General features: G+C 42.2%; 2 protein-coding genes across 25 annotated transcripts in view; both read left to right on the top strand.

Moving 5' to 3' along the window:
* Positions 1–24,153, top strand: part of MAP4 (microtubule associated protein 4) — a 231,241-nt gene that overhangs the window by 161,837 nt on the left and 45,251 nt on the right. For 18 of the 24 annotated variants that reach the window (XM_033205644.1, XM_033205778.1, XM_033205788.1 and 15 more), the window contains 4 exons: positions 513–635; positions 2,215–3,354; positions 4,371–4,493; positions 6,814–10,197. In XM_033205644.1, the coding sequence (XP_033061535.1) occupies positions 513–635; positions 2,215–3,354; positions 4,371–4,493; positions 6,814–10,197 (4,770 nt within the window). Of the gene's footprint in view, positions 1–512; positions 636–2,214; positions 3,355–4,370; positions 4,494–6,813; positions 10,198–16,620; positions 16,672–24,153 lie in introns of all 24 variants that reach the window. The other 6 variants (XM_033205816.1, XM_033205806.1, XM_033205797.1 and 3 more) reach the window with 3 other exon arrangements.
* On the top strand, positions 19,192–19,559 carry LOC117080679 (cytochrome c oxidase subunit 7C, mitochondrial). The gene has a single exon (XM_033205892.1). The coding sequence runs from the start codon at positions 19,265–19,267 to the stop codon at positions 19,454–19,456; it is 192 nt and encodes a 63-aa protein (XP_033061783.1). The 5' UTR covers positions 19,192–19,264; the 3' UTR covers positions 19,457–19,559.

The raw sequence follows: 24,153 nt of genomic DNA, 5'->3' as shown, positions 1-24,153 counted from the left end.
GGGATATACTATACCACCTACTAACAACTAGCTAAAACCTGAAGAATGTCAGCATTGTTGCCTTTAAAACTTGTTTGCATTGTTGGCCAGGCATGGTGGCTCACACCTGTAATCTCAGCACTTTGGGAGGCCAGGGTGAGTAGATCACAAGGTCAGGAGTTTGAGACCAATGTGGCCAACATAGTGACACCCCATCTCTATTAAAAATACAAAAAAATTAGCCAGGTGTGGTGGTGTGTGCCTGTAATCCCAGCTACTTGAGAGGCTGAGGCAGGAGAATGGTGTGAACCCGGGAGGCGGAGGTTGCAGCGAGCCGAGATCGTGCCATTGCACTCCAGCCCAGGCGACAGTGTGAGACTCCGTCTTTAAAAAAGAAAAAAACTTTTTTTGCATTGTTTTTTATGAGTCTGTGTCTGCCTCGCAATATATGCTGCTAATTTTAAATATCAGATACCTTTTGTTTCCAGTGTTTACTAAGTTTCCAGATGTGTTTGTTTGTGTTTCAATATTAGGTATGTCTCCTTGCAACACAGCTGTTGTACCTCAGGGGTGGTCTGTGGAAGCCTTAAACTCTCCACACTCAGAGTCCTTTGTTTCCCCAGAGGCTGTTGCAGAACCTCCTCAGCCAACAGCAGGTAAAATATTAGAGACTCCCTTTATCAGCTGATGGTTGCAGTATTGGTAATGAATATAAATCATCAGGTGTATTTTTTAGCAGCTTACAGCAAGTATAAAAATTTCAGAACTATCACAAATGTTTTGCTTATATTAGTGATATCACCACTGGAGGAATTAAATTGTTAAACTATAACACTTAGGGTTAATGGGCAAATAAATATGTATATATTTTAACATATATATATATTTTTAACATATGTGTGTATATATATATATATATTGTTTCGCCACATTTTCATTGTATTAGGTATCAGAATTTTTTTTTAATTCAATACAGATTTTTGGCCTGGTGTGGTGGTTCACACCTGTAATCCCAGCACTTTGGGAAGCTGAGGCAGGCAGATCACTTGAGGTCAGGAGTTCTAGACCAGCCTGGCCAACATGGTGAAACCCCATTTCTACAAAAAATACAAAAACTGGGCCGGGCATGGTGGCTCACACCTGTAATCCCAACAAATTGGGAGGCCAAGGTGGGCAGATCACCTGAGGTCAGGAGTTCAAGACCAGCCTGGCCAACATGGTGAAATCCCATCTCTACTAAAAATACAAAAAATTAGCTGGGCGTGGTAGCAGGTGCCTGTAATCCCAGCTACTAGGGAGACCAAGGCAGGAGAATCGCTTGAAACTGGAAGGCGGAGGTTGCAGTGAGCCGAGATCACGCCACTGCACTCCAGCCTGGGCGAAAGAGCTAAATAAATCAATAAATAAGCTCGGCGTGGTGGTTGTGTACCTGTAATCCCAGCTACTAGGGAGGCTGAGACAGGAGAATCGCTTGAACCCAGGAGCCAAGATCACACTACTGCACTCCAGCCTGGGCAACAGAGTGAGACCCCATCTTAAAAAACAAAAAAATTCAGTACAGATTTAGAACTCTGGGGTGTTTCTTGATAAGAAGCATGACTGACCTGCTGTCCTACAGATGTTCTAATACTAATTCTGTGCCCATGTTATTTTTGAAGCCTATGTTTTCTCTCTTCTTTGCCTTTTCTCCTCCACTACTTGTCCTCCCAGTATTTTACATCTTATTCTTCCAAGTGTTGCGACTGTCAGAGATTAGGCAGAATATGTTACTTGATGTTAGCTTTTTTTTTCATTTATTTATTTATTTATTTTGAGACGGATTCTTGCCTTGTCCCCCAGGCTGGAGTGCAATGCTGCGATCTTGGCTCACTGCAAACTCCGCCTCCCGGGTTCTAGCAATTCTCCTGCCTCAGCCTCCTAAGTAGCTGGGATTACAGGCGCCTGCCACCACGTCCGGCTAATTTCTGTATTTTTAGTAGAGACAGGGTTTCACCATGTTTGTCAGGCTGGTCTCAAACTCCTGACCTCAGATGATCCATCCGCCTCAACCTCCCAAAGTTCTGGGATTACAGGCGTGAGCCACTGCACCTGACCTAACATTAACTTCTTGGTTATGTGTACAGTCTTACAGTCACAAAAGCCAAATACTTTTATGTCTGAAGAAAGTAAGCATTTTTAATGCAAAGGTATGAGTAGACAATGATATGTCCTAAATTTTCAATTTATTTCCCTTAGAGCTAGCCAAGGAGATAGAAATGGCATCAGAAGAAGAGAGGCCACCAGCACAAGTGTTGGAAATAATGATGGGACTGAAGACTACTGACATGGCACCATCTAAAGAAACAGAGATGGCCTTCACCAAGGACATGGCACTAACCACAAAAACAGAGGTGGCATTGGCTAAAGATATGGAATCACCTACCAAATTAGATGTGACACTGGCCAAGGACATGCAGCCATCCATGGAATCAGATATGGCACTAGTCAAGGACATGGAACTGCCCATAGAAAAAGAAGTGGCCTTGGTTAAGGATGTCAGATGGCCCACAGAAACAGATGTGTCTTCAGCCAAGAATGTGGTACTGCCCACAGAAACAGAGGTAGCTCCAGCCAAGGATGTGACACTGTTCAAAGAAACAGAGAGGGCATCTCCTATAAAAATGGACTTGGCCCCTTCCAAGGACATGGGACCACCCAAAGAAAAAGAGATAGACCCAGCCAAGGGTTTGGTATTACTCTCAGAAATAGAGGTGGCACAAGCTAACGACATTATATCATCCACAGAAATATCCTCTGCTGAAAAGGTGGCTTTGTCCTCAGAAACAGAGGTAGCCCTGGCCAGGGACGTGGCCCTGCCCCCAGAAACCAATGTGATCTTGACCAAGGATAAAGCACTGCCTTTGGAAGCGGAGGTGGCCCTAGGCAAGGACATGGCTCAACTCCCAGAAACAGAAATGGCCCTGGGCAAGGATGTGGCTCCGTACACAGTAAAAGAAGTGGGCTCATTGAAGGACATGTCTCCACTGTCAGAAACAGAAATGGCTCTGGGCAAGGATTTGACTCCACCTCCAGAAACAGAAGCAGTTCTCATCAAGAACGTATGTCTGCCTCCAGAAATGGAGGTGGTCCTGACTAAGGATCAGGTCCCAGCCCTCAAAACAGAAGCACCCCTGGCTAAGGATGGGATTCTGACCCTAGCCAACAATGTGACTCCAGCCAAAGATGTTCCACCACTCTCAGAAACAGAGGCAACACCAGTTCCAATTAAAGACATGGAAATTGCACAAACACAAAAAGGAATAAGTGAGGATTCCCATTTAGAATCTCTGCAGGATGTGGGGCAGTCAGCTGCACCTGCTTTCATGATTTCACCAGGTATGTGCTTGTGCTTATTCTCATTATTTCTCTCTACCAGGGTGTAGTCTTGAGAAGACTAAGGACAAACATCATGCCAGGTAAAGTACAGACAGTCACGCTGTACTTTGCAAGTTTATTCATACTCCTGCTCTCCTAGACAGCTCTTTCCCACCTTTACCTTCCTCCCACCTCCAACACCTTTTCTATGTTCATTCTCTGCTGATTGTCCTGTTTTTCTTCCAGATAATTCAAGCAATAAAATAGAACATCCACAAATTTCTATTCCATTATCTACCCAACTACTTGTGTCTGTATCCATGGACTCTGCTTATGAAAATTCTCCTGTTTTTATAAGTAAACTGTTCCTGCTCCTAATTAAGACCAACCTGTCCTCATTTTGCACTAGATTCCATCTCCTCTTTCCTACTTGATATATTGCCCCACGTAGTCTCCCCTTTTTTGCCCCTCACACCAATTTAAATCCTTTTCCATTGGATCATTCCCACCAATTTAATAAATGTTTGTTATTTTTCTTATCTTAAAAAATGAAACATCAGCCGGGCGCTGTGGCGCACACCTGTAATCCCAGCACTTTGGGCAGCCAAGGTGGGCAGATCACCTGAGGTCGGGAGTTCGAGACCAGCCTGACCATCATGGAGAAACCCTGTCTCCACTAAAAATACAAAATTAGCCGGTAATGGTGGCGCATGCCTGTAATCCCAGCTACTTGGGAGGCTGAGGCAGGAGAATCACTTGAACCTGGCAGGCGGAGGTTGTGGTGAGCCGAGATCGCGCCATTGCACTCCAGCCTCGGCAACAAAGAGCTAAAAGCTCCATCTCCAAAAAAAAAAAAAAAAAAGTAACATAACTAGACAAACCCTCCCAACTTCAGCTTCCAACTACCACTGCACTCCTTTGCTGCCCCTTTTAGGAGAACTCCTCAGAAACCAATCCTATATCCAGTTTCTGGCAGGTGGAAAACGGCTGAAATCATGCTTCTCTGAAACGTGTGTGCTTTCTGTTATTATCTTTAGAAACCGTCACAGGCATGGGGGAAAAGTGCAGCTTGCCAGCCGATGAGGATTCTGTGTTAGAAAAACTAGAGGAAAAGAAACCATGCAACAGTCAACCTTCTGAGCTTTCTTCAGAGACCTCAGGTAAGTTAGGAAAACAAAATGAACTCTTTGAAACAAATTAGGGTCGTAGACATTGTCTCTAGTTTCCTGTTGTATGGTGGTAATCAGCAGTGTAGTTTATGAAGTCAGTTCTCTTAGACAGATTTTATCTGATTTAGACAGAATGTCAGCTTGTTATATATTTAAAAATTACTACTACAGCAAATCAGGATACCTAAATTTTTTTTCTCCTTTTTTTTTTTTTTTGAGACGGAATCTCACTCTGTCGCCTAAGCTGCCGTGCAGTGGCGTGATCTTGGCTCACTGCAACCTCCACCTACTGGGTTCAAGTGATTCTCCTGCCTCAGCCTCCTGAGTAGCTGGGATTACAGGTGCCTGCCACCACGCCCAGCTAATTTTTAGTAGAGATGGCGTTTCACCATGTTAGCCAGGCTGGTCTCAAACTCCTGACCTCTGGTGATCCGCCCACCTCGGCCTCCCAAAGTGTTGGGATTACAGGCGTGAGCCACCGTGCCTGGCCTTCTCCACTGTTTTCATAGTGAAGAAAGGACACCCAAATTTTGATCTGGTTCAGCTGTTCACTATTCTATCCTTTGTGGTCTTAGACAAGTTACATAACTTGCCTATATCTCAGTTTACTCAGCTATAACATAAATTAATTGGTCAGATGTCCTGTAGAGCCTTACTAGTTACAGTGTTCCATGGCCCAGCAGCGTCTGCATTGCCTGAGAGGCTGGTGGAAATGCAGAATCTTGGGCTCTACCTTAGGCCTTTGTAATTATCATCTGCATTTTAATTAGATTCCCAGATAATTCTAATTTTCATTAAACTTTGAGAGGCACTGCTCTAAGATACTTTCCAATTTAAAGTTTGATTATTCAGTGAATTTTAAGATTAACTGTTTTTGATAACCCAGAAGCATTTATATATGGTTATCAACTTGATTTTCTGTTTACTTTTCTGTGACTATGATTGGAATGTGGACATCCTGAGGGCAGGGGCCATGACTTATTTCACTTAGAATTTCTATTGCTTTGCACACTACCTAACACAAGACTGGAGCTTAAATAAATGTTTGATTTTTTTTTAAATGTTGTTTTACTGACTCAACAAATCAGTAAAGATTTATCAAGTACTTATGGTATTCAAAATACACCATGTTAAGGCACATATTTAAGTCCCACTCCTTGCCCCTGAATTATTACATTATAACCTGAATGAAGAGATGAGTTCTCAGGCATGGACTCTGAAACCCAAGATTTACATAATAATTGAATGAAATAGTATAAAAGATGCCACTGGATAGCTGCTGATTAATTGCTGAATTGAATGTTATAAATACTGTGGGGTACTATAGCCTAGCAATTTTTTGAGCAATGCAATAATTAACCTGAGATATTAAATAAAGGCTAGGATTTAGAAGATATTAAAGGGGTAAGGACAAGAATGGAATGTACTATTTACATATTATAATATTCTTGGAAATCAGTTTATTGGGTCAGACTTGACAGGAGCTGGCATAGACCTGCTCTTAATGAGACTCTTGCCAGGATCTTTGATCCATATTATATGAACTTGGAGGAAGGTTAGACCAGATCACCTGCTGAAACTCTTCCAAAGATACTCACCTTAATTGTTAAAATTAATTATCCTACTTAACGTTATATATATTTCTCTGTCTTTTGGGAAGTATATTTAGGAGCGGAATGTTGAAATTTAACATATTTGTCTTTCAAAGTAGGATGCTCTGGTTCTGGAATGATGAGAATTTTTCTCTGACCAAAATGTGGATTCAATATATTTTGTGTGTGTGTGCGTGAAGTGACTTAAGTCTGGCCTTCTGATCTAGTTCCCAGAATCTGTCTGTTTTTTTTTGACAGTATTAGTTTAATATTGGTGACCAAGTCTTAGAATTATAAATTTTGTCCAAAATCATGTATATTTAACGAAAGCAATTAAAAAATTTCACCAAAAAGAGGCAAGCACTAATAATGACCAATATAAATCAGATGAGATTTACAGGCAGTAAGTGCTTATTTTAGAGGTTAAAATATTCGAAATATTTCATTTTTAAAAGTTAAATCCTGCTACTTCTGAAATTTCAAATATTTTATAAATGTTTGAAAACAATCTTTACCTGAGATGATGATCTGTTAAATATTTTTGCTAGTGCCAGTTAAAAGTGAGAAATGTTTTAGAAAAAAACTGTTTTCCTGAGCAAATTATAGTAAGTAGTATATGGATTAGTGAAAATAGCCTCCTTAAATTAGTCATTATGTGGTCTGGATTTTTTTTTTTTTTTAAGAAACAATAACAAAGAGTTTTTTGTTTGGAATTTTAGCCAACTTCATGTATTGCGGTACCCCTCCCACACAAGCCAAACAAGTTTGCAGACCCAGTGACCGCAGGTCAGCACGGCCCAAGCCTGCCAGGGTCCCTCCTGAGCTGCTGGGAGGCTCTCCTCCGTGGAAGACTCTTGATCACAGGCTGGGCCACTGCTCTTTGTCTGAGTCAGGTTGGGTCTCTGGTTCATCCTCCTGTGGTGGGCCTGGGAACCAAAGAAAAAGTACTCATGTTGACTCACTTGAACCCCAGAGGGATCTTGGCAGGGAGGCCTGGGATATAGAAAGCACACCAATAATGATGAAGAAAAAGAAGAAGAAACCAAAGCAAAAGAGATATTCTCAACCCCGGGCTGGAGGACCTTGGGATGATGACAATGCAGATAAACCTAAAGGTCATACCTTTGCAGCTGACACACAAAAATCAGGTGTTCTCCCCAGCCAGCCTACCACTATGGGCACAGAATATGGACTTGTATCTGGAGAAAACTTGAAAAGGGAATGTATAGTTAACTCCAGTGCAGCCAGATTGGTAACTGAGAACTTTGTCTCAGAGAGTCTCAGAATTCCTTCATATCCTTCAGAAGAAACCCCCAAAACTGCGGTAAGTTATCAGTGTAAGCTGAGAGTAGAGGAAGAGAGCAAAGGTAACAAGTCAGTACCACAAGGCCAAGACAAGAAATTGCTGAAGCAACATGAACACAGACCACAGCCTGCACCCCACCTGAAGACTCCTATAGATAAAAGCCAGACAGTAGGCCCTCTCAATCTGAAAGGACCCCTAGCAGAAGTTTCTGCATACAATGTAGAAACTCCTTTGGATATCAGACTCAAAGAGGGTTGCTCTCCTATCTTGGACCAAGAGGTTATGGGTGTAGTTTCAAAACCCACAGCATCAAAAGAAATACCAAATTTGATACCCACTTTGATAGCAGGTAATCCATTAGAATGTAATCTAAAAGAAGGGAATAATGAAAGTAAAATGACTAAACTGCAGAATGTCAAACTGAAGGAGTTTCCTGAAGGAGCTGAAGAGGATAAAGAACTAAAAAAGGAAGCTCTTCCCAACCAAAGACAAGAGATCAGCATCTTTACTTCTGAGCAGCTGCAGGGCCAACTGTTGGTACAGGTCCCTGGGGTAGAGAATGAACCATTTAAGAGAATGGCAGGTGATGGCAAAAGCAGGAAGGGAAGGGGAAGTTCTGGGAAAATGAGAACAGACTCTGTGAAGGTAAAAGCAAAATCTGAGATGCCATTTCCTCTGGACAGTCAGAAGGACGGAAGGGCTGTTCCCATACCGAGTGAACCAGTCTCTAAAACTGAAGGAATGACTACTCAGGATAAGAGTGAGGAGCTCGGGCTGAATTCTTCAAAGCAACCAGGCACTAAGGCTGATCTCACGGAGGCAGTGGTGATGGGGGAGCCTAAAGAGATGACTCAGCCTAAGGTGGCAGGCACCATGCAGGCATTGATTCCTTTGGAAAGTGGATCAGGCATGACTCAGACTTCTGGTGTTAGGACAGAAACAGGAGATGTAGTCAAAGATATGGGTGTCAGTAACCAGAGCAAGGAAGGAAAGTGTCCATGGAAGGATCATGAGGCAGCTCCCTGGATCTCTGAAAAGCCTAAAAAGAGAGGCAATGAAGGCAAGAGCAAAAAGTTTAAAAATAGTTATTCCACACAGCCTGCTAGAATGGAGAGGAAGGAAGAAATCCTCAACCCACCTTTTGAAGGGAAGGATGGAGATGCTGGTAGTATTCCCCATAAAAGCAAGGAAATTGGATTTACTTTCCCCAAAATGTATGATTCTTTGTTCTCACATACACCAGATACACCCACAGTGGAAGTAGTTGACAGGAAGGGTGGAAATTTTGAGGTTAATTTTGTTGAGCTTGGGACTCTTGGGGAAAACAAAATAAGCACAGTCAAGGCTTCTGCTGTTACTGAACCACCTGCCAAGGTGACAGATGTGAGCTGCCAAGAGCAAATCCAGGGGGCAGGATTTGTTCCTTCAGTAGTATCTGAGGAGAATAAGACAGATGCAGCCAATAGATACACTTCAGTGGCTGACAAACCAAGTAAAAGGATTAATGATGGAAAAAGTAAAAAGGTTAAAAATAGTTCTCCTGAGAAGCATATTCTGGAGAATAAGATAGATGCAACAAAAATACATGTTCCCATGGAAACCACAGGGGACCAGGGAATTGAAGGAATGGCCTATATGGACGAAAATAGAAATATTACATTTACCTGTCCCAGAACACCATCAGAGCTGATAAATAAATCATCTCCTCTAAAAGTTCTGGAATCAGCAGCCTGTGAAAAACTGCCCACTCCTACTCCTCAAGTAGTAAAGGAAGGTGATTCCTTTCCAGATACCTTGGCAAAAAATGGGCAAGAGATAGCCCCAGCCCAGATTTCCAAATCATTAATGTTAGATAACTACACCAAAGATGGAGTCCCAGATCAAGAAAGACCCAAGGCTCCCTCTGCTCTTGTGCCCTCTACAAGCACAGGAGGAGTTGCTCTACCTATTACAGCAGCCATAGAAACAGTTAACAGTCATGGAGATCACTCTCTTAAAAATAAAGCTGAGCTTGCTGATTCCATGAAAAATGAAGCAGGGATTGCTGAAGGGCATGTGGTAGGAGAATCTGAGTCAGTGGACAATGGTGTGTCTAAGCATTCAGTAGAGAAAGTCACAGAGCTAGCAAAAGGTCACCTCCTTCCTGGAGTGCCAGTAGAAGACCAGAGCCTACCAGGAGAGGCCAGAGCCCTAGAAGCATATGCAGATAGAGGTAATTTCCCAGCACATCCAGTGAACGAAGAGAAAGAGACTAAAGAAGGGTCTGCTGCAGTTCAGATTCCTGACTTACTGGGAGACAAAGCACAAAAACTCAGTTTTTGTCAGGACCAAAATGCTGAAGATAGAAATTCCAAAGATTCAGATAGTTTGAATAGGAAGGTAGATCTGACTCTTTTGTCTCCAAAAAGTGAAAATGATAAATTGAAAGAAATTAGTCTGGCTTGTAAAATCACGGAATTGGAAAGTGTTTCCTTGCCAACACCAGAAATCCAGTCAGATTTCTTACATAGCAAAGTCGAAGCTCCTCCTTCAGAGGTGGCGGATAAGTTAGTAATAATGACTGCTTCCAAGGGTGTTCGACTCCCAGAACCCAAAGATAAGATTTTGGAGACACCTCAGAAAATGACAGAAAAATCTGAATCAAAGACACCAGGAGAAGGGAAAAAGGAAGATAAAAGCAGAATGGCAGAACCAATGAAAGGCTACATGAGACCCACCAAGTCCCGAGGACTTACTCCACTTTTGCCAAAGTCTACAATCCAGGAACAAGAGAGATACAAGCAACTGAAGTCCACTGGTATGAATCTGCCATGGGGAAATGTGTGTGCTTGTGGCTTTTGAGTCAGCATCAAAAAGGCAAAGAGCTTGTGCCGTGGCTCCATCCAGACTCTAATCATCCTTGTTAATCATTGGTTTGTTGGCATGAAACCTGTAACTGCTACTGCGTGTTTTCTGCAGCCAGTGTGTTCCTTGTGTCCCGCTTGAGGAGGCTGGTAACTTGGTTGCATGCCTTTTTTACCCAGCACTGAGCATTGAATTTTAGGGAAAGTTGAATTTTCAATGAATTGTCTAACAAAAGACCTATCGTCATCCATTTCTTAATTTTTTTTTAAATTGTGCCTCCTATGTATCAAGTTTACAGCTAAATTTTAATCATTACTTGGTATAAGGATTCATAGGAGGAAAGAAAGTATTTAATGTCTAGCTATGTGCATGAGATTTTTTTCAGTGTATATGTAGCTTGTGCTGGTGGGACTAAATATCCAAATTGCTTTTAGGTTAAATGAAATCAGTCCACCTCCTTATGAGGAAATGGTGGCCTCGAAGCAGCATTGGTAGGCACAGATTTATTTGTGTTTCTAGTAATGGGAAATGATCTCTCAATGATACAGATACATTTTTTGACCAGTTTGTTGCTTATATCCATTGCCCCACAGTTGCATGTGGGTTTGAGTTTTGGGCATATGTCCATCAAACCTAGTCCATAAAACTTGCCCATATTGTGTTCCTCTTAATTTTACTCTTTTTTGGCTCTACTCAGTCAAGTAGTTGGAATGAGATTAAGAAGATGATTCCTTTAAGATTTAGAAATGGTAGCCCCGTTTCCCCCCACCCCCAGTTCCCCAAAAAAGTATACATTTAACTGTGGCTTCCCTGAATCTAGCTTTCAAAAAATGTTTCCTTGTCTTTGAGATTTTTCACAGCCTACAAGTGACACTATTTCTTAATCAGCTTGCATGATGCAGCTACTAACTCCAGAATTTTAAAAAAAACACCAATTGGTTTTAGTAGCCAGTCAGGCTTTTGGAGAGGTTTCATCATGGGATTGTGTTCTGCATGGTATGGACTTGTTCTTTTGGGTAAAGCTTGCTCTATGCATGAGTATGTACCCACTAAGGAATACTGCTGTGTGAGTAAAGAATGCTAAAGGTTGTTATTTGCATAAGACATTCTCATCTTCTCTGTTTTTATCTTCTATTAGCTACCATATTACAAGGCAGAAAATGAAATAGTATGTAGAGGGCTTTCCAGCATTCATTGAGATTTCCAGTGTTCTATCCAGTTCTTTCGTTTTGGTTTCTAGACCCATTCTTTAGTTTCAGCAGTGATCCAAAAGTTAACATGTAATTTATGTGAAATCCCAGCCATCTTTTTTTGTTCAGTATTTCCAAAGAAATGACGAAAGAGGATTTGTTGTTCTTGAGGAAGCAAAGACCAGTACTGCAGAACTTTTGGGGCCCTGCCTGGGTCAGGTCAGGCTCAGAGACTGTGTTAGCAGTGGCCTTACAGAGTGGGTATGGGAAGGATAATGGGTTTGGGACAAAATTTATTGTTTCTTCTGTAAATTCTACCACACCTTTTCCCTAAGGACAATGTATACGTTTTTAATGGTTAAAAAACTTTTTAAAACTAATTGTTGAATAGGTTAATACATTCACATGATACAAAGGAGTATACAGTAAAACATAAGCTGGCCTCCCTCCATTAACCGCCTTCCAGTTTTCCTTCTCCAGAGGCTACCAGTGTTCACAATATCTTATATAGCCTCCAGACAATTTGTGTATAATAAGCAATAATATATGTATTTCCTGATTTCATATAAATGAGACATATACATACATACTGATGTGTGCTACTCTTTTTAAACTTAATTTTTAAAGAGATCTTTTAAGACTCAGTATAAAGAAGCCAGGCGCAGTGGCTCACACCTATAATCCCAGCACTTTGGGAGGCCGAGGCAGGCGAATCACCTGAGATCAGGAGTTCGAGACCAGCCTGACCAACATGGAGAAACCCCATCTCTACTAAAAATACAACGTGGCAGCGCATGCCTGTAATCCCAGCTACTTGTGAGGATGAGGCAGGAGAATCACTTGTATCCGGGAGGCGGAGGTTGCAGTGAGCCGTAATCGTGCCATTGCACTCCAGCCTGGGCAACAAGAGCAAAACTCCATCTCAAAAAAAAAAGAATCAATATAAAGAAAGAGGCCTCATTTTTTTTTTTAAATCTTTTTTCCTGGTACATGTCTCTAGATATGACTCATTCTTTTTTGATAGCTGTATACTATTTCATTACATAGGTATATACTAATTTATTATAGTACTTTTTTTTTTTTGAGATGGAGTTTCGCTCTGATTGCCCAGGATGGAGTGCAATGGCATGATCTCAGTTCACTGCAACCTCTGTCTCCCAGGTTCAAGCGATTTTCCTGCCTCAGCCTCACGAGTAGCTGGGATTACAGGCATGCACCACCATGCCCAGCTAATTTTGTATTTTTAATAGAGATGGGGTTTCTCCATGTTGGTCAGGCTGATCTCGAACTCCCAACCTCAGGTGATCTGCCCTCCTCAGACTCCCCAAAATGTTAGAATTACAGGTGTTGAGCCACCGTGCCTAGCCAGTACTTCTTTACTGATGCACATTTTAGGTGTTTCCTAACTTTTTTTCGTTAGAAATATGGTACGTAAACTATCTTTGTATTTATAGGATGTCATACTCATGCGTGTGTGTCTGTGTAATAAAAAGGGGCTCCAGAGTAAGAATCTCTGATTTGAAGAATATGTATTCATAATTTTGATGGGTGTTTCCATATTGCTCTCTGTAGGCCTACAGATATGTCCCTTGTAGAGAAAGGTACATCTCTACTCCTACCCTCAACATAGACAAGTACCTGTTTCCCTGCCTTTCTCTACTAGTGTGATTATTTTTGTTGTTGTTATGTATACTGATCTAATCGGTGAAAAATTATTTCACAGCATAGATTTTGTGTGTGTGGTGTTTTTTGTTTGTTTGTTTTTTTGAGACAGAGTTTCACTCTTGTTGCCCAGGCTGGAGTACAATGGCGTGATCTTGGCTCACTGCAACCTCCACCTCTCAGGTTCAAGCGATTCTCTTACCTCAGCCTCCCTAGTAGCTGAGTGTGCCTACCACCACACACAGCTAATTTTTTGTATCTTTAGTAGAGCTGGGTTTCACTATGTTGGCCAGGCTGGTCTTGAACTCCCGACCTTAGGCAATCCACTTGCCTCAGCCTCCCAAAGTGCTGGGATTACAGGCATGAACTACCGTGCCCGGCTGTGTTTAATTCTTTTTTTTTTAATGACTTCTTCGTGTATTATCAAGTTTATAAAAGCCAATCCATGCTCTGAAATTATGAAAATATTTTCTCTTCTCTTCTATTAATGTTTTTACATTTTAAATCGTTGGCCAATCTAAAATTTGCTTGTTTGTGGGTTTTTGGGGTTTTTTTGTTTGTTTTGTTTTTTTGAGACAGAGTTTCACTCTTGTTGCCCAGGCTGGAGTACAATGGCGTGATCTTGGCTCACTGCAACCTCCACCTCTCAGGTTCAAGCGATTCTCTTACCTCAGCCTCCCTAGTAGCTGAGTGTGCCTACCACCACACACAGCTAATTTTTTGTATCTTTAGTAGAGCTGGGTTTCACTATGTTGGCCAGGCTGGTCTTGAACTCCCGACCTTAGGCAATCCACTTGCCTCAGCCTCCCAAAGTGCTGGGATTACAGGCATGAACTACCGTGCCCGGCTGTGTTTAATTCTTTTTTTTTTAATGACTTCTTCGTGTATTATCAAGTTTATAAAAGCCAATCCATGCTCTGAAATTATGAAAATATTTTCTCTTCTCTTCTATTAATGTTTTTACATTTTAAATCGTTGGCCAATCTAAAATTTGCTTGTTTGTGGGTTTTTGGGGTTTTTTTGTTTGTTTGTTTGTTTTGTTTTGTTTTGTTTTTTGTTTTGGTATGTTTAGTTTATAAGGTTGTGAGGCAGGGTGACTTGGTCATCCCACCATCATGTTTATAATCGATCTCCCACTGAAATGCCACCTTTGTCATGCCCTAAATTTCTGCATGTATTTGGTCTATTTCTGGACTTTCTTTCCTGATCCATTGATCTTTCCACTAGGTTTCCTAATATATTTTAATATCTGATAGGGCTAGCCCAACCCCTTGCCCTATTCTTTTTCAGAGTTGTCCTATTCTTATTTATTGTATAGTTTTGTAGAAGAAAAATTTATCCACTCAATATTTTTCTTGAAGTCACTGTTTCTAGCTTATCCCAGGGAGAGTTTATGTCTTGCATATCGAGTTTTTCTGTCGAACAGCATAACGTGTCTTTCGTGTGTTTTGTTAGTCCATCACTGGTGCTTATCTTTGTTCCTCACTTTGAATTATTAATGTTAACTGCTCTGCCCCCAAATTGCTACCAATTCTCACGTATCTTGTTCTCATTCATCTTGTGGTCAAATGGTGTCACCCATGGTTTCCATTGTTTGGACAGTAAAGATATTACAAGTGGTGTTGGCTGGGCGCAGTGGCTCACATCTGTAGTCCCAGCACTTTGGGAGGCTGAGGTAGGCAGATCACTTGAGACCAGGAGTTCAAGACCAGCCTGGCCAACGTGGTGAAACCGCATCTCTACTAAAAATACAAACATTAACTGGGTATGGTGGTGCACGCCTGTAATCCCAGCTACTTAGGAGGCTCAGGAGAATTGCTTGAACCTAGGAGGCAGAGGTTGCAGTGAGCCAAGATCGCACCACTGCACTCCAGCCTGGGAGACAGAGACTCCATCTCAAATAAATAAATAAATAATAATAGCTCCTACCACCTGTTGAGTTGATTTTATTTGCCTGGTTATCTAGAAATAGGTATGGATCATACACACACACATAAAATAATACTATTAAAGATTATCGGCCGGGTGCGGTGGCTCACACCTGTAATCCCAACACTTTGGGAGGCCGAGGTGGGTGGATCACGAGGTCAGGGATTGAGACCATCCTGGCTAACGTGGTGAAACCCTGTCTGTACTAAAAATACAAAAAATTTAGCTGGGCGTGGTGGTGGGCACCTGTAGTCCCAGCTACTCAGGAGGCTGAGGCAGGAGAATGGCATGAACCCGGGAGGCAGAGCTTGCAGTGAGCCGAGATCACACCACTGCACTCGAGCCTGGGTGACATGGTGAGACTCCATCTCAAAAAAAAAAAAAAAAAAGATTATCTCTATTTTTCAGATAAGAAAATGGAGGCTGTCAAGGTCACATAGCTGGTGAAGTGCCAGGGTTAGAATCTGAATCCAAGTCTTTATGTTTCTAAGACCCATACTTTTCTTAGTCTTGCTTCAGAAGCTTCCAGAAGTTTCAGGTACTTAAAAAGAAGAAGGTTGACAATTACTAAATATAAAATAGACTTTTTTTTAGTATCTAGGCACCAATTAAACATTTTTCTACTTGGAGAAATGAAGATACATCATGAGAACATAAACTGTGAATCAGAGGTTAATTTAGGATTAGAATCTAGGTTTTGACTCTGTCTAGCATTTTATTTTCCAGAGAGAGTGTGTTTGTTTTATTTACGTGTACTTTTTAACACCCAGCCTAGAGCTTTATATATACATGATGCCTAATGACATTTTTTGAATTATAAATGAATTATCTTTTTGCTGATCTTACCCTGTTTGGAAGTAGGGAAAGTGAATATATTGCCAAAGTCTCTTCCAGCTTACTGTTTGCTCTACTGTTATTTTTTCATGCTGCTCTCAAATTTAGGGAAACTTTAACAGAAGGTTTCTTTGCATACTATACATGTTCTTCCAGGCAGGGAAGATTAATGCAATACGTCAGGAAGTCTAAGCTCAACTTTTCAGAAAAGGACTTCTTTTTCTTTTCGGAGACAGAGTCTCGCTGTGTCACCCAGGCTCGTGTGCAGTGGCACGATCTCCGCTCACTGCAAGCTCCGCCTCCCAGGTTCACGCCATTCTCCTGTCTCAGCCTCCCGAGTAGCTGGGACTACAGGCGCCCACCACCATGCCAGGCTAATTTTTTGTATTTTTCATAGAGACTGGGTTTCACCGTGTTAGCCAGGATGGTCTTGATTGTTTGACCTCGTGATCCGCCCATCTCAGCCTCCCAAAGTGCTGGGATTACAAGCATGAGCCACTGCACCCAGCCAGAAAAGAACTTCTTACGGGATTGTGTTTTTTGTGAAGGGAAGCACAAGCTTGAAAGGATGATCCATATTAGATTCCAGTACCCGCTCCATGTTAGTTGTTCCCCTGGAAACCAAGTGGAACTGTGAGTGACAGTGTACTTGCTATGCTGCTACTGTGAATGGGACAGTTTGGGATCCCTGTAAATAGGCCCTCCCTTTGCCATAGTGAAGCCTGGTCTTCTTATAATCTGGCTTTCATTTCTTTCTTCAGTTTGCTTGAGCTCATCAACTGTCTACCAGCAGCTGGGAATGTCAGTTTATGGTGAGAAACTCTTGGTGTGAAACTTGAAGTAATTTATAAACCCAGAATTCTAACAGTTTCAAGGCCCTTGTACATAAATAAAATATGCTCAGCAGATGAAAAAACCATTTGTTATCTTAGAACTTGCTACTATTTTACAACTGGAGAAGTACCCATTTGGTAATTTCTTTTCTTAATTGTAGTGCCATTTGTGAAGTTCCTTTCCTCATTACTTTCACCCCACTTGCCCTTTGATTCAACTGGCTTTTTTTTTTTTTTTTTTTTTTTTGAGACAAAGTCTGCCTGTCGCCCAGGCAGGGATGTAGTGGCACGATCTAGGCTCACTGCAACCTCTGGTTCCTGGGTTCAAGCAGTTCTCCTGCCTCAGCCTCCTGAGTAGTTGGGATTACAGGCATGCGTCACCACGCCCGGCTAATTTTTGTATTTTTAGTAGAGACAGGGTTTCACCATGTTAGCCAGGCTGGTCTCGAACTCCTGACCTCGTGATCCGCCCACTTCGGCCTTCCAAAGTGCTGGGACTACAGGCATGAGCTACTGCACCCGACCCCACTGGCTTTTTTTCTTACTACCATGCTAATGAAATTTATTGGTGCTAGTCACACAGCTAAAAATAGCTATCATTGATTGAACCTTACTATATACTCATTGCCATCCTAAACTCTTTTAACCTCCAAACAATACTGTGTGGTCATTACCTTGTTTAAACTAGAACATTTAAATATTCTTTGAAATGAATCAAGCGACAATTGATTATACTACTTTATTTTGTTAAAAATTTTTTTTTTTTTTTTTGAGACAAGGTATCACTGTGTCAGTGCAGTGGCATGATCATGACGTACTACAGCCTCAACCTCCCAGGCTCAAACAGTCCTCCTGCCTCAGCCTCCCAAGTAGTTGGGACTACAAGTGTGCACCACCATACCTGGTGAATATATTTTGTAGAGATGGGGTCTCACTATATTGCCCAGGCTGGTCTCAAACTCCTGGCCTCAATCTATCCTCCTTCCTTGGCATCCCAAAGTGCTAAGATTATAGGTGTGAGGCACCATGCCTGGCTTGAATATCCTGCTTTAAAAGAAGCTTCTTCCCCTCATATTCCCTCACCCTTCACTTGTACCCTCTGGTTGACAAATAGCATTGGGGGATTCTGAACACACTGTTAAAATAAAAACTTAGTTTTGATTTACAGTATTGCAGATATTGTTACTTCTTTAAGATATGGAGGGGACAGTAAGGGGGCTTCCATTCTTTTTTTTTTTTTTTAAGATTAAAGTCTTGCTCAGTTGCCCAGGCTGGGGTGCAGTGGTATAGTCTCAGCTGCCTACAGCCTCTGCCTCCTGGACTCAGGTGATACTCCCACCTCAGTCTCAAGTAGCTGGAACTACAGGTGCATGCCACCATGCCTGGCTAATTTTTGTATTTTTTGTAGAGGCTGGGTTTGGCCATGTTGCGCAACCTGGTCTTGAACTCCTGAGCTCAAGTGATCCGTCCACCTCGGCCTCCCAAAATATATAAACATTGCCTATTGCTCTGCAAATAGCGGACACACAGCATGTGTTATGCCCAGACTGTTTGTTCCCCGAAAAAGACCACCAGAGTCCAGAGTCAAAGCCAAGCGGCAAGGATCTTTAATGCAAGTTCGAACTTGGTCCCTCCGTTCCACAACATACAGGAGGGCCCTGAACAATGCGTGCGCTTGCCTTTTATAGCCTAATGTAAACAGGACTTGTAAAGTTGCAGAGGAACGAGGGAATTCTCTAGGTTACAGCATTACAATTGGTTAACATTTTAAGTTTATACATTTAGCAGTTTTTTTATTGGTTCCCGCGCTCTCACAAACGGCTGTGTTCTTATCGGGGATTTTCCAGGTGGTGTCCTTCTAAAGTGAGATATATGGTAGTCTTTGAATTGAAAGATATATGGTAGGGAGACATATGGTGGGATGAGCCCAGGAAGTTGAGGGATATATGGAGGGGAGACATATGGTGGGATGTGTTGATACTGGGCTCAGGAAGTTGAGAGATATATGGCAAGCACTAGTAATTAGAACAGAAAAAGAACAAGACAGGGACTTTCACATTGCTTGTCTATACAACATCTGAAATCTATAGATAACATTAATTAGGCTCAAGGCGCCGCCCGGGCTGTCTGCCTGTAGGGTCAACTTCTAACTAGGCTCAAGGCGCCGCCCGGGCTGCCTGCCTGTAGATTTCATTTGGTCTCTTTCACATGATTTGTACTTTTTAGTATTTAGTTTATTCATTCAGTAGATACCAAGTGACATTACTCCTACTCTAAAAATAGACTAATAAAACACATTCTCTACTCTTCAAAGATTCCAGGGTAGAAAACAGACAATTTCCCTCTAGTGAGAGAAGTTTACTTCTCTGAAAAACGACAGAAGTGTGAGCTAGATCCTATGGAAATACAGAGCAGAAAGGGACTAAGTTTTCCTACAAAACCTAGAGAAATCTTCACACAGGAGACTGAAAGTATGGTTGAGAGTTTGCTGAGCAAAACAAGGTCTTGGTGAGGTTCCGCCATTTCATCCGTCCTCGATCTCTGCGCATTTCGCAGAGCTTCCGGCAGCGCTATGTTGGGCCACAGCATCCGGAGGTTCACAACCTCTGTGGTCCGTAGGAGCCACTATGAGGAGGGCCCTGGGAAGAATTTGCCATTTTCAGTGGAAAACAAGTGGGCGTTACTAGTTAAGATGTGTTTATACTTTGGATCTGCATTTGCTACACCCTTCCTTATAGTAAGACACCAACTGCTTAAATCATAAGGATGTTTCAGTTCGTCCATTTAACAGATATGAAGAGCATTTTAAGAGATACAGCCTCTGGAAATGGATCAAACTCTTAACTCATGGCATACTAGATATGTTTGTCAATAAACTTATGACATAAAAAAAAGAGTTTGCTGAGCAAATTAAGGTAAAGCATTCTAGGGTACAGCTGTGTAAGGCATACATCGTGAAGTGCAGGTGCATGGAATAAAGTCAGGTTTGGGAAATGGAGATCTGTGAGACATTTTGAGATGAAATTGGGGAGAAGAAAGTAAGCTCCTAAAGATTCCTAGGGGTATTGTGTACCTCTGTAAGCAGAAGATCTTAGATTTTTGCTTGAAGAAATGGGTTATCTTTCTACCTAGTTTAGTTGGATGATTCTCTTTTGGGGAGGGCCATGGGAGGGTCAATACTAGGCTTAAAAGAACAAAGACTTGATACTTTCAAGCTGTAGTTTTTAGAGTTGTTGTTGTTGTTTTGAGACAGTCTCCCTGTCTCCCAGGCTGCAGTGCAGTGGCGTGATCTCGGCTCACTGCAATCTCCACCTCCCAGGTTCAAACGATTCTCCTGCCTCAGCCTCCCAAGTATCTGGGACTACAGGTGCACACCATCATGCCCAGCTAAGTTTTGTATTTTTAGTAGAGACTGGGTTTCACCGTGTTGGCCAGGCTGGTCTCAAACTCCTGACCTCAGGTGATCTGCCTACCTCAGCCTCCCAAAATGCTGAGATTACAGGAGTGAGCCACCACACACAGACTAATTTTTGTACTTTTAGTAGAGACAGAGTTTCACCATGTTGGCCAGGCTGGTCTCAAACTCCAGACCTAAGGCAATGCCCCTGCCTCAGTGTCCCAAAGTGCTGGGATTACAGGCCTTAGCCACCGTGCCCGGCCTTTAGAGGATTTCTTATCCATAAGCATTTTCATGTCTTTGATTCACATAACTCAGATTATTCGCCTCAGCTTTTTCATTGTCTATTTGCTTCTCATCTTTTGAAAGTTAATCAGAGAGAATCATGATTTATTTTCTTGAGTTAAAACATGTAAGAAATGTTTCTAAAATGTAGAATATGGTTTCTGAAATAGTTTTACATATATGTATGTATGTCTAAACACTTGGAACATTTACTTCCAGGCAAGAAACTAGATTTTAACTTGATGGCCTTACCATTTATTAACAAGGAGTGGTGTCATCAATCATTGTTAATAGTAGAATTGTTGGCTTTCATTGTAATGATAATTGTTTCCTGGAGGCAATAACTGGGAACAGTTGGTCAATCTGAAAAGTAGTGTTGCCTTGGTAACTGATAAGAAAGAATGCAGAGAAACTAGTTGTCTGTCATGTATAAAAACCAAGGCCCTGAACAGGTTAAATACTAACTCCAAGCACAAGGCTAAAACAGAAATATCTGCCAGTACATGTACTGGGATTAGAGACCTGCAGTCTTTGCCAAGAGTCCTAGAAACCACCTTCTGCCCAGACACACAGGAATCCATGCACTTTCTTCAAACTCAGAATGGAATAGAACTTCACAATCTGTAGCTCAAAGGACATTCCAGATCACCACCTCTTAGGTTGGGTTGAAGACAGCTTTAATGATGGGACGGATCAGGTCAAATGATACAGATGCAATATAAAAGGAATCTACCCATCCTTTCACTGAGCAGATCTTTTTTGAAAGCTTATTTACAGTGAGTCAAGCACTGTGCAGTGCATCCACATGGCACAAATGCACAGTTCACATTCCTACCTTCTAGAAGCTCCTGGGAAAAGCATATAAATAAAAGATTGCAATGTGGTTTCTAAATTTTAAAAGGTATAAAGTGTTGTGATAATATGAAGAACTCAGGAGGGGTTCAAAGAAACGTTACAGAGGTGAGTGAGTAGGAGTAGGACCTAGAGGCAAGGGGCTGGGGCGCTGGTTCACACTTGTAATCCCAGCACTTTGGGAGGCTGAGGTGGGAGGATCACCTGAGGTCAGGAGTTCGAGATCAGCCTGGCCAACATAGTGAAACCCTCTGTATACTAAAAATACAAAAATTAGCTGGGCATGGTGATGGTGAACACCTGTAATCCCAGCTCCTGGGGAGGAAGAACCTAGAGACGAGGGATCCCAGTGGCAGCTGAATCTAGAATTTAGTCCTTCTGGTTCTGAAGTGTGTTTCTTTTTACCTAGGCAGGCTCACCCTTTTCAAACTTCATGTGTTTACCTCATCCACCAACTTGATATAATTTTACAGCGGCTGGGAGATTGGAGTTTCTTGCTGTGGCTATTTCCTGTGGATAAATCTGCATCCCTGAGTGAGATTATGTCTGATTCTTATTTGGACTGGATTACTGAACTGGCCATTCTCAGGATGTTTTGTGGGGTGTTTTTTGTTTTTGTTTTTGTTTTTGAGACAAGGTCTCTGTCACTCAGGCTGGAGTGCAGTGGCGTGATCATAGTTCACTCACTGCAGCCTCAGACTCTTGGGTTTAAGTGATCCTCCTTCCTCAGCCTCCCAAGTAGCTAGTACTATGGGCATGCACCAGCACACCTGGCTAAAAAAAAATTTTTTTTTTTTTAATTTTTTTTGTATAGATGTGGGTCCTGCTATGTTGCCCAGGCTGGTCTTGAACTCTTGGCCCCAAGTGATCCTCCCACCTAACCCTTCTAAAGTGCTGGTATTACAGGCATGGGCCACTATGCCCAGCCTTTCTTGAGTTTTACTAATTATTCTATACTAGGGTTTCCCCATCATTTGTCATCCAGGTGGCATTCACCTCCTTTGGGGTGCAACAAAGCCATTAATTATTCTTCCATTTAATATCTTTGTATGCCTTGCAAAAGCAATAGTGTAATCAAACTATAAACTACTCTGTCCCTTCCCCTCTGTAAAAGCCTCTGGTTCTCTGCTTTTTCTTAGTGAGGCTGAACCTGTCTTCCTACTCAGAAGCCACATGAAAGGAAACTCACAGTGCTAAGGCACTATAGAAAGATATTAAGATAAAATCTAAGTTATTTTAAGACTGGAAATTAGAAACAGAAGTTTGCTAAGGAATAAGTCACCCACACCTTACTCACTCTTTGCATAATACAAACAAGACCATTTTTTGTGTGTGTGTGATACGGAGTCTCACTCTGTTGCCTGGGCTGGAGTGCAGTGGTGGGATCTCGGCTGACTGCAACCTCCACCTCCCGGGTTCAAGCGATTCTCCTGCCTCAGACTCCCTAGTAGCTGGGATTACAGGTGCCTGCCACCATGCCCGGCTAAATTTTTCTATCTTTTTTTAGTAGAGATGGGGTTTCACCACATTGGCCAGGCTGGTCTTGAACTCCTGATCTCGTGATCCCCCTGCCTTGGCCTCCCAAAGTGCTGGGATTACAGGCGTGAGCCACTGCGCCCAGCCTCAAACAAGCCCATTCTTAAGATATAAGGTAAACACTGAAACTAAGTGCATTGCTTCTTTTTCTCCCTTATTTCAAACTCGCTTTTGCTCCCCTAAACACACACACATACACATGTGTATGCATACTGTGTATTAATTTGGGAGTTTTGAATTGATCACAAAATAACTAAATTATAATTCCAAATTAAAGTCTGAAGTACTTCAATTATCACAAAATAGATAGATTGGGCAGGCAGCACTGCCCACAGCTGTAATCCTAGCACTTTGGGAGGCCAAGTTGGGCAGATCACCTGAGGTCAGAAGTTCAAGACCAGCCGGCCGGGCGCGGTGGCTCAAGCCTGTAATCCCAGCACTTTGGGAGGCCGAGACGGGTGGATCATGAGGTCAGGAGATCGAGACTATCCTGGCTAATACGGTGAAACCCCGTCTCTACTAAAAAATACAAAAAACTAGCCGGGCGATGAGGCGGGCGCCTGTAGTCCCAGCTACTCGGGAGGCTGAGACAGGAGAATGGCATGAACCCGGGAGGCGGAGCTTGCAGTGAGCTGAGAGCCGGCCACTGCACTCCAGCCTGGGCGGCAGAGCAAGACTCCGTCTCAAAAAAAAAAAAAAAAAGAAGTTCAAGACCAGCCTGGCCTTGAACCCTGTCGTGAAACTCTGTCTCTACTAAAAATACAAAAATTAATTGGGCATGGTGGTGCTGGTCTGTAATCCCAGCTACTCCGAAGCTGAGGCAGTAGAATCACTTGAGCCCGGGAGGCAGAGGTTGTAGTTAGCCGGAAAAAAAAAAAAAAAAAGATACATCGAAAAGGAGAGTCATCTAGTGACTAAGATTAATTTTTGCTCAGCGGTTTGGGAAGACTGGCAGTCAGAAACCTAGCATCTTTGTGGCTTTTCCATTAAATTTTCACCATTTGATCATGGGCAAACCACTTTTTTTCTCTAGACCCCATTTTGTTCCTCTGTAAAATGAGGGATCTGTTAGGGAAGCCCAGCATTCTGACTCTGTACTGTCACACATACTTTAGTGTCTTTGCAGTACTGTTGATGAATATAATGGACCCTTGTCCTAAAAGGGATTCAGGGAATAGGTTATTTCCTTTCCTTAGGCAGTGCCCCAGATTTTGAAATTTAGCTTTTCTTTTTCTCTTATCTGTTAGTGATTGCAGTTACGATTCATATGTTGTTTCTTGTGAGTAGTAGCGGTTGTTTTGTTTTGTTTTTGTCTATCTTTATCAGAATGTAGCAGTTCTCCAGTCCAGGGACTCAGGCTTTCTTTCTTTTGTTGTTATTTTCTTTGTTGT

This window comes from Trachypithecus francoisi, unplaced genomic scaffold (genome assembly GCF_009764315.1).
Source record: "Trachypithecus francoisi isolate TF-2019V2 unplaced genomic scaffold, Tfra_2.0 Lachesis_group0, whole genome shotgun sequence".
In the NCBI taxonomy this organism is placed as follows: Eukaryota; Metazoa; Chordata; class Mammalia; order Primates; family Cercopithecidae; genus Trachypithecus; species Trachypithecus francoisi.
The sequence above is the reverse complement of the archived record's forward strand: the minus strand, read 5'-3'. Positions and strand labels throughout refer to the sequence as shown.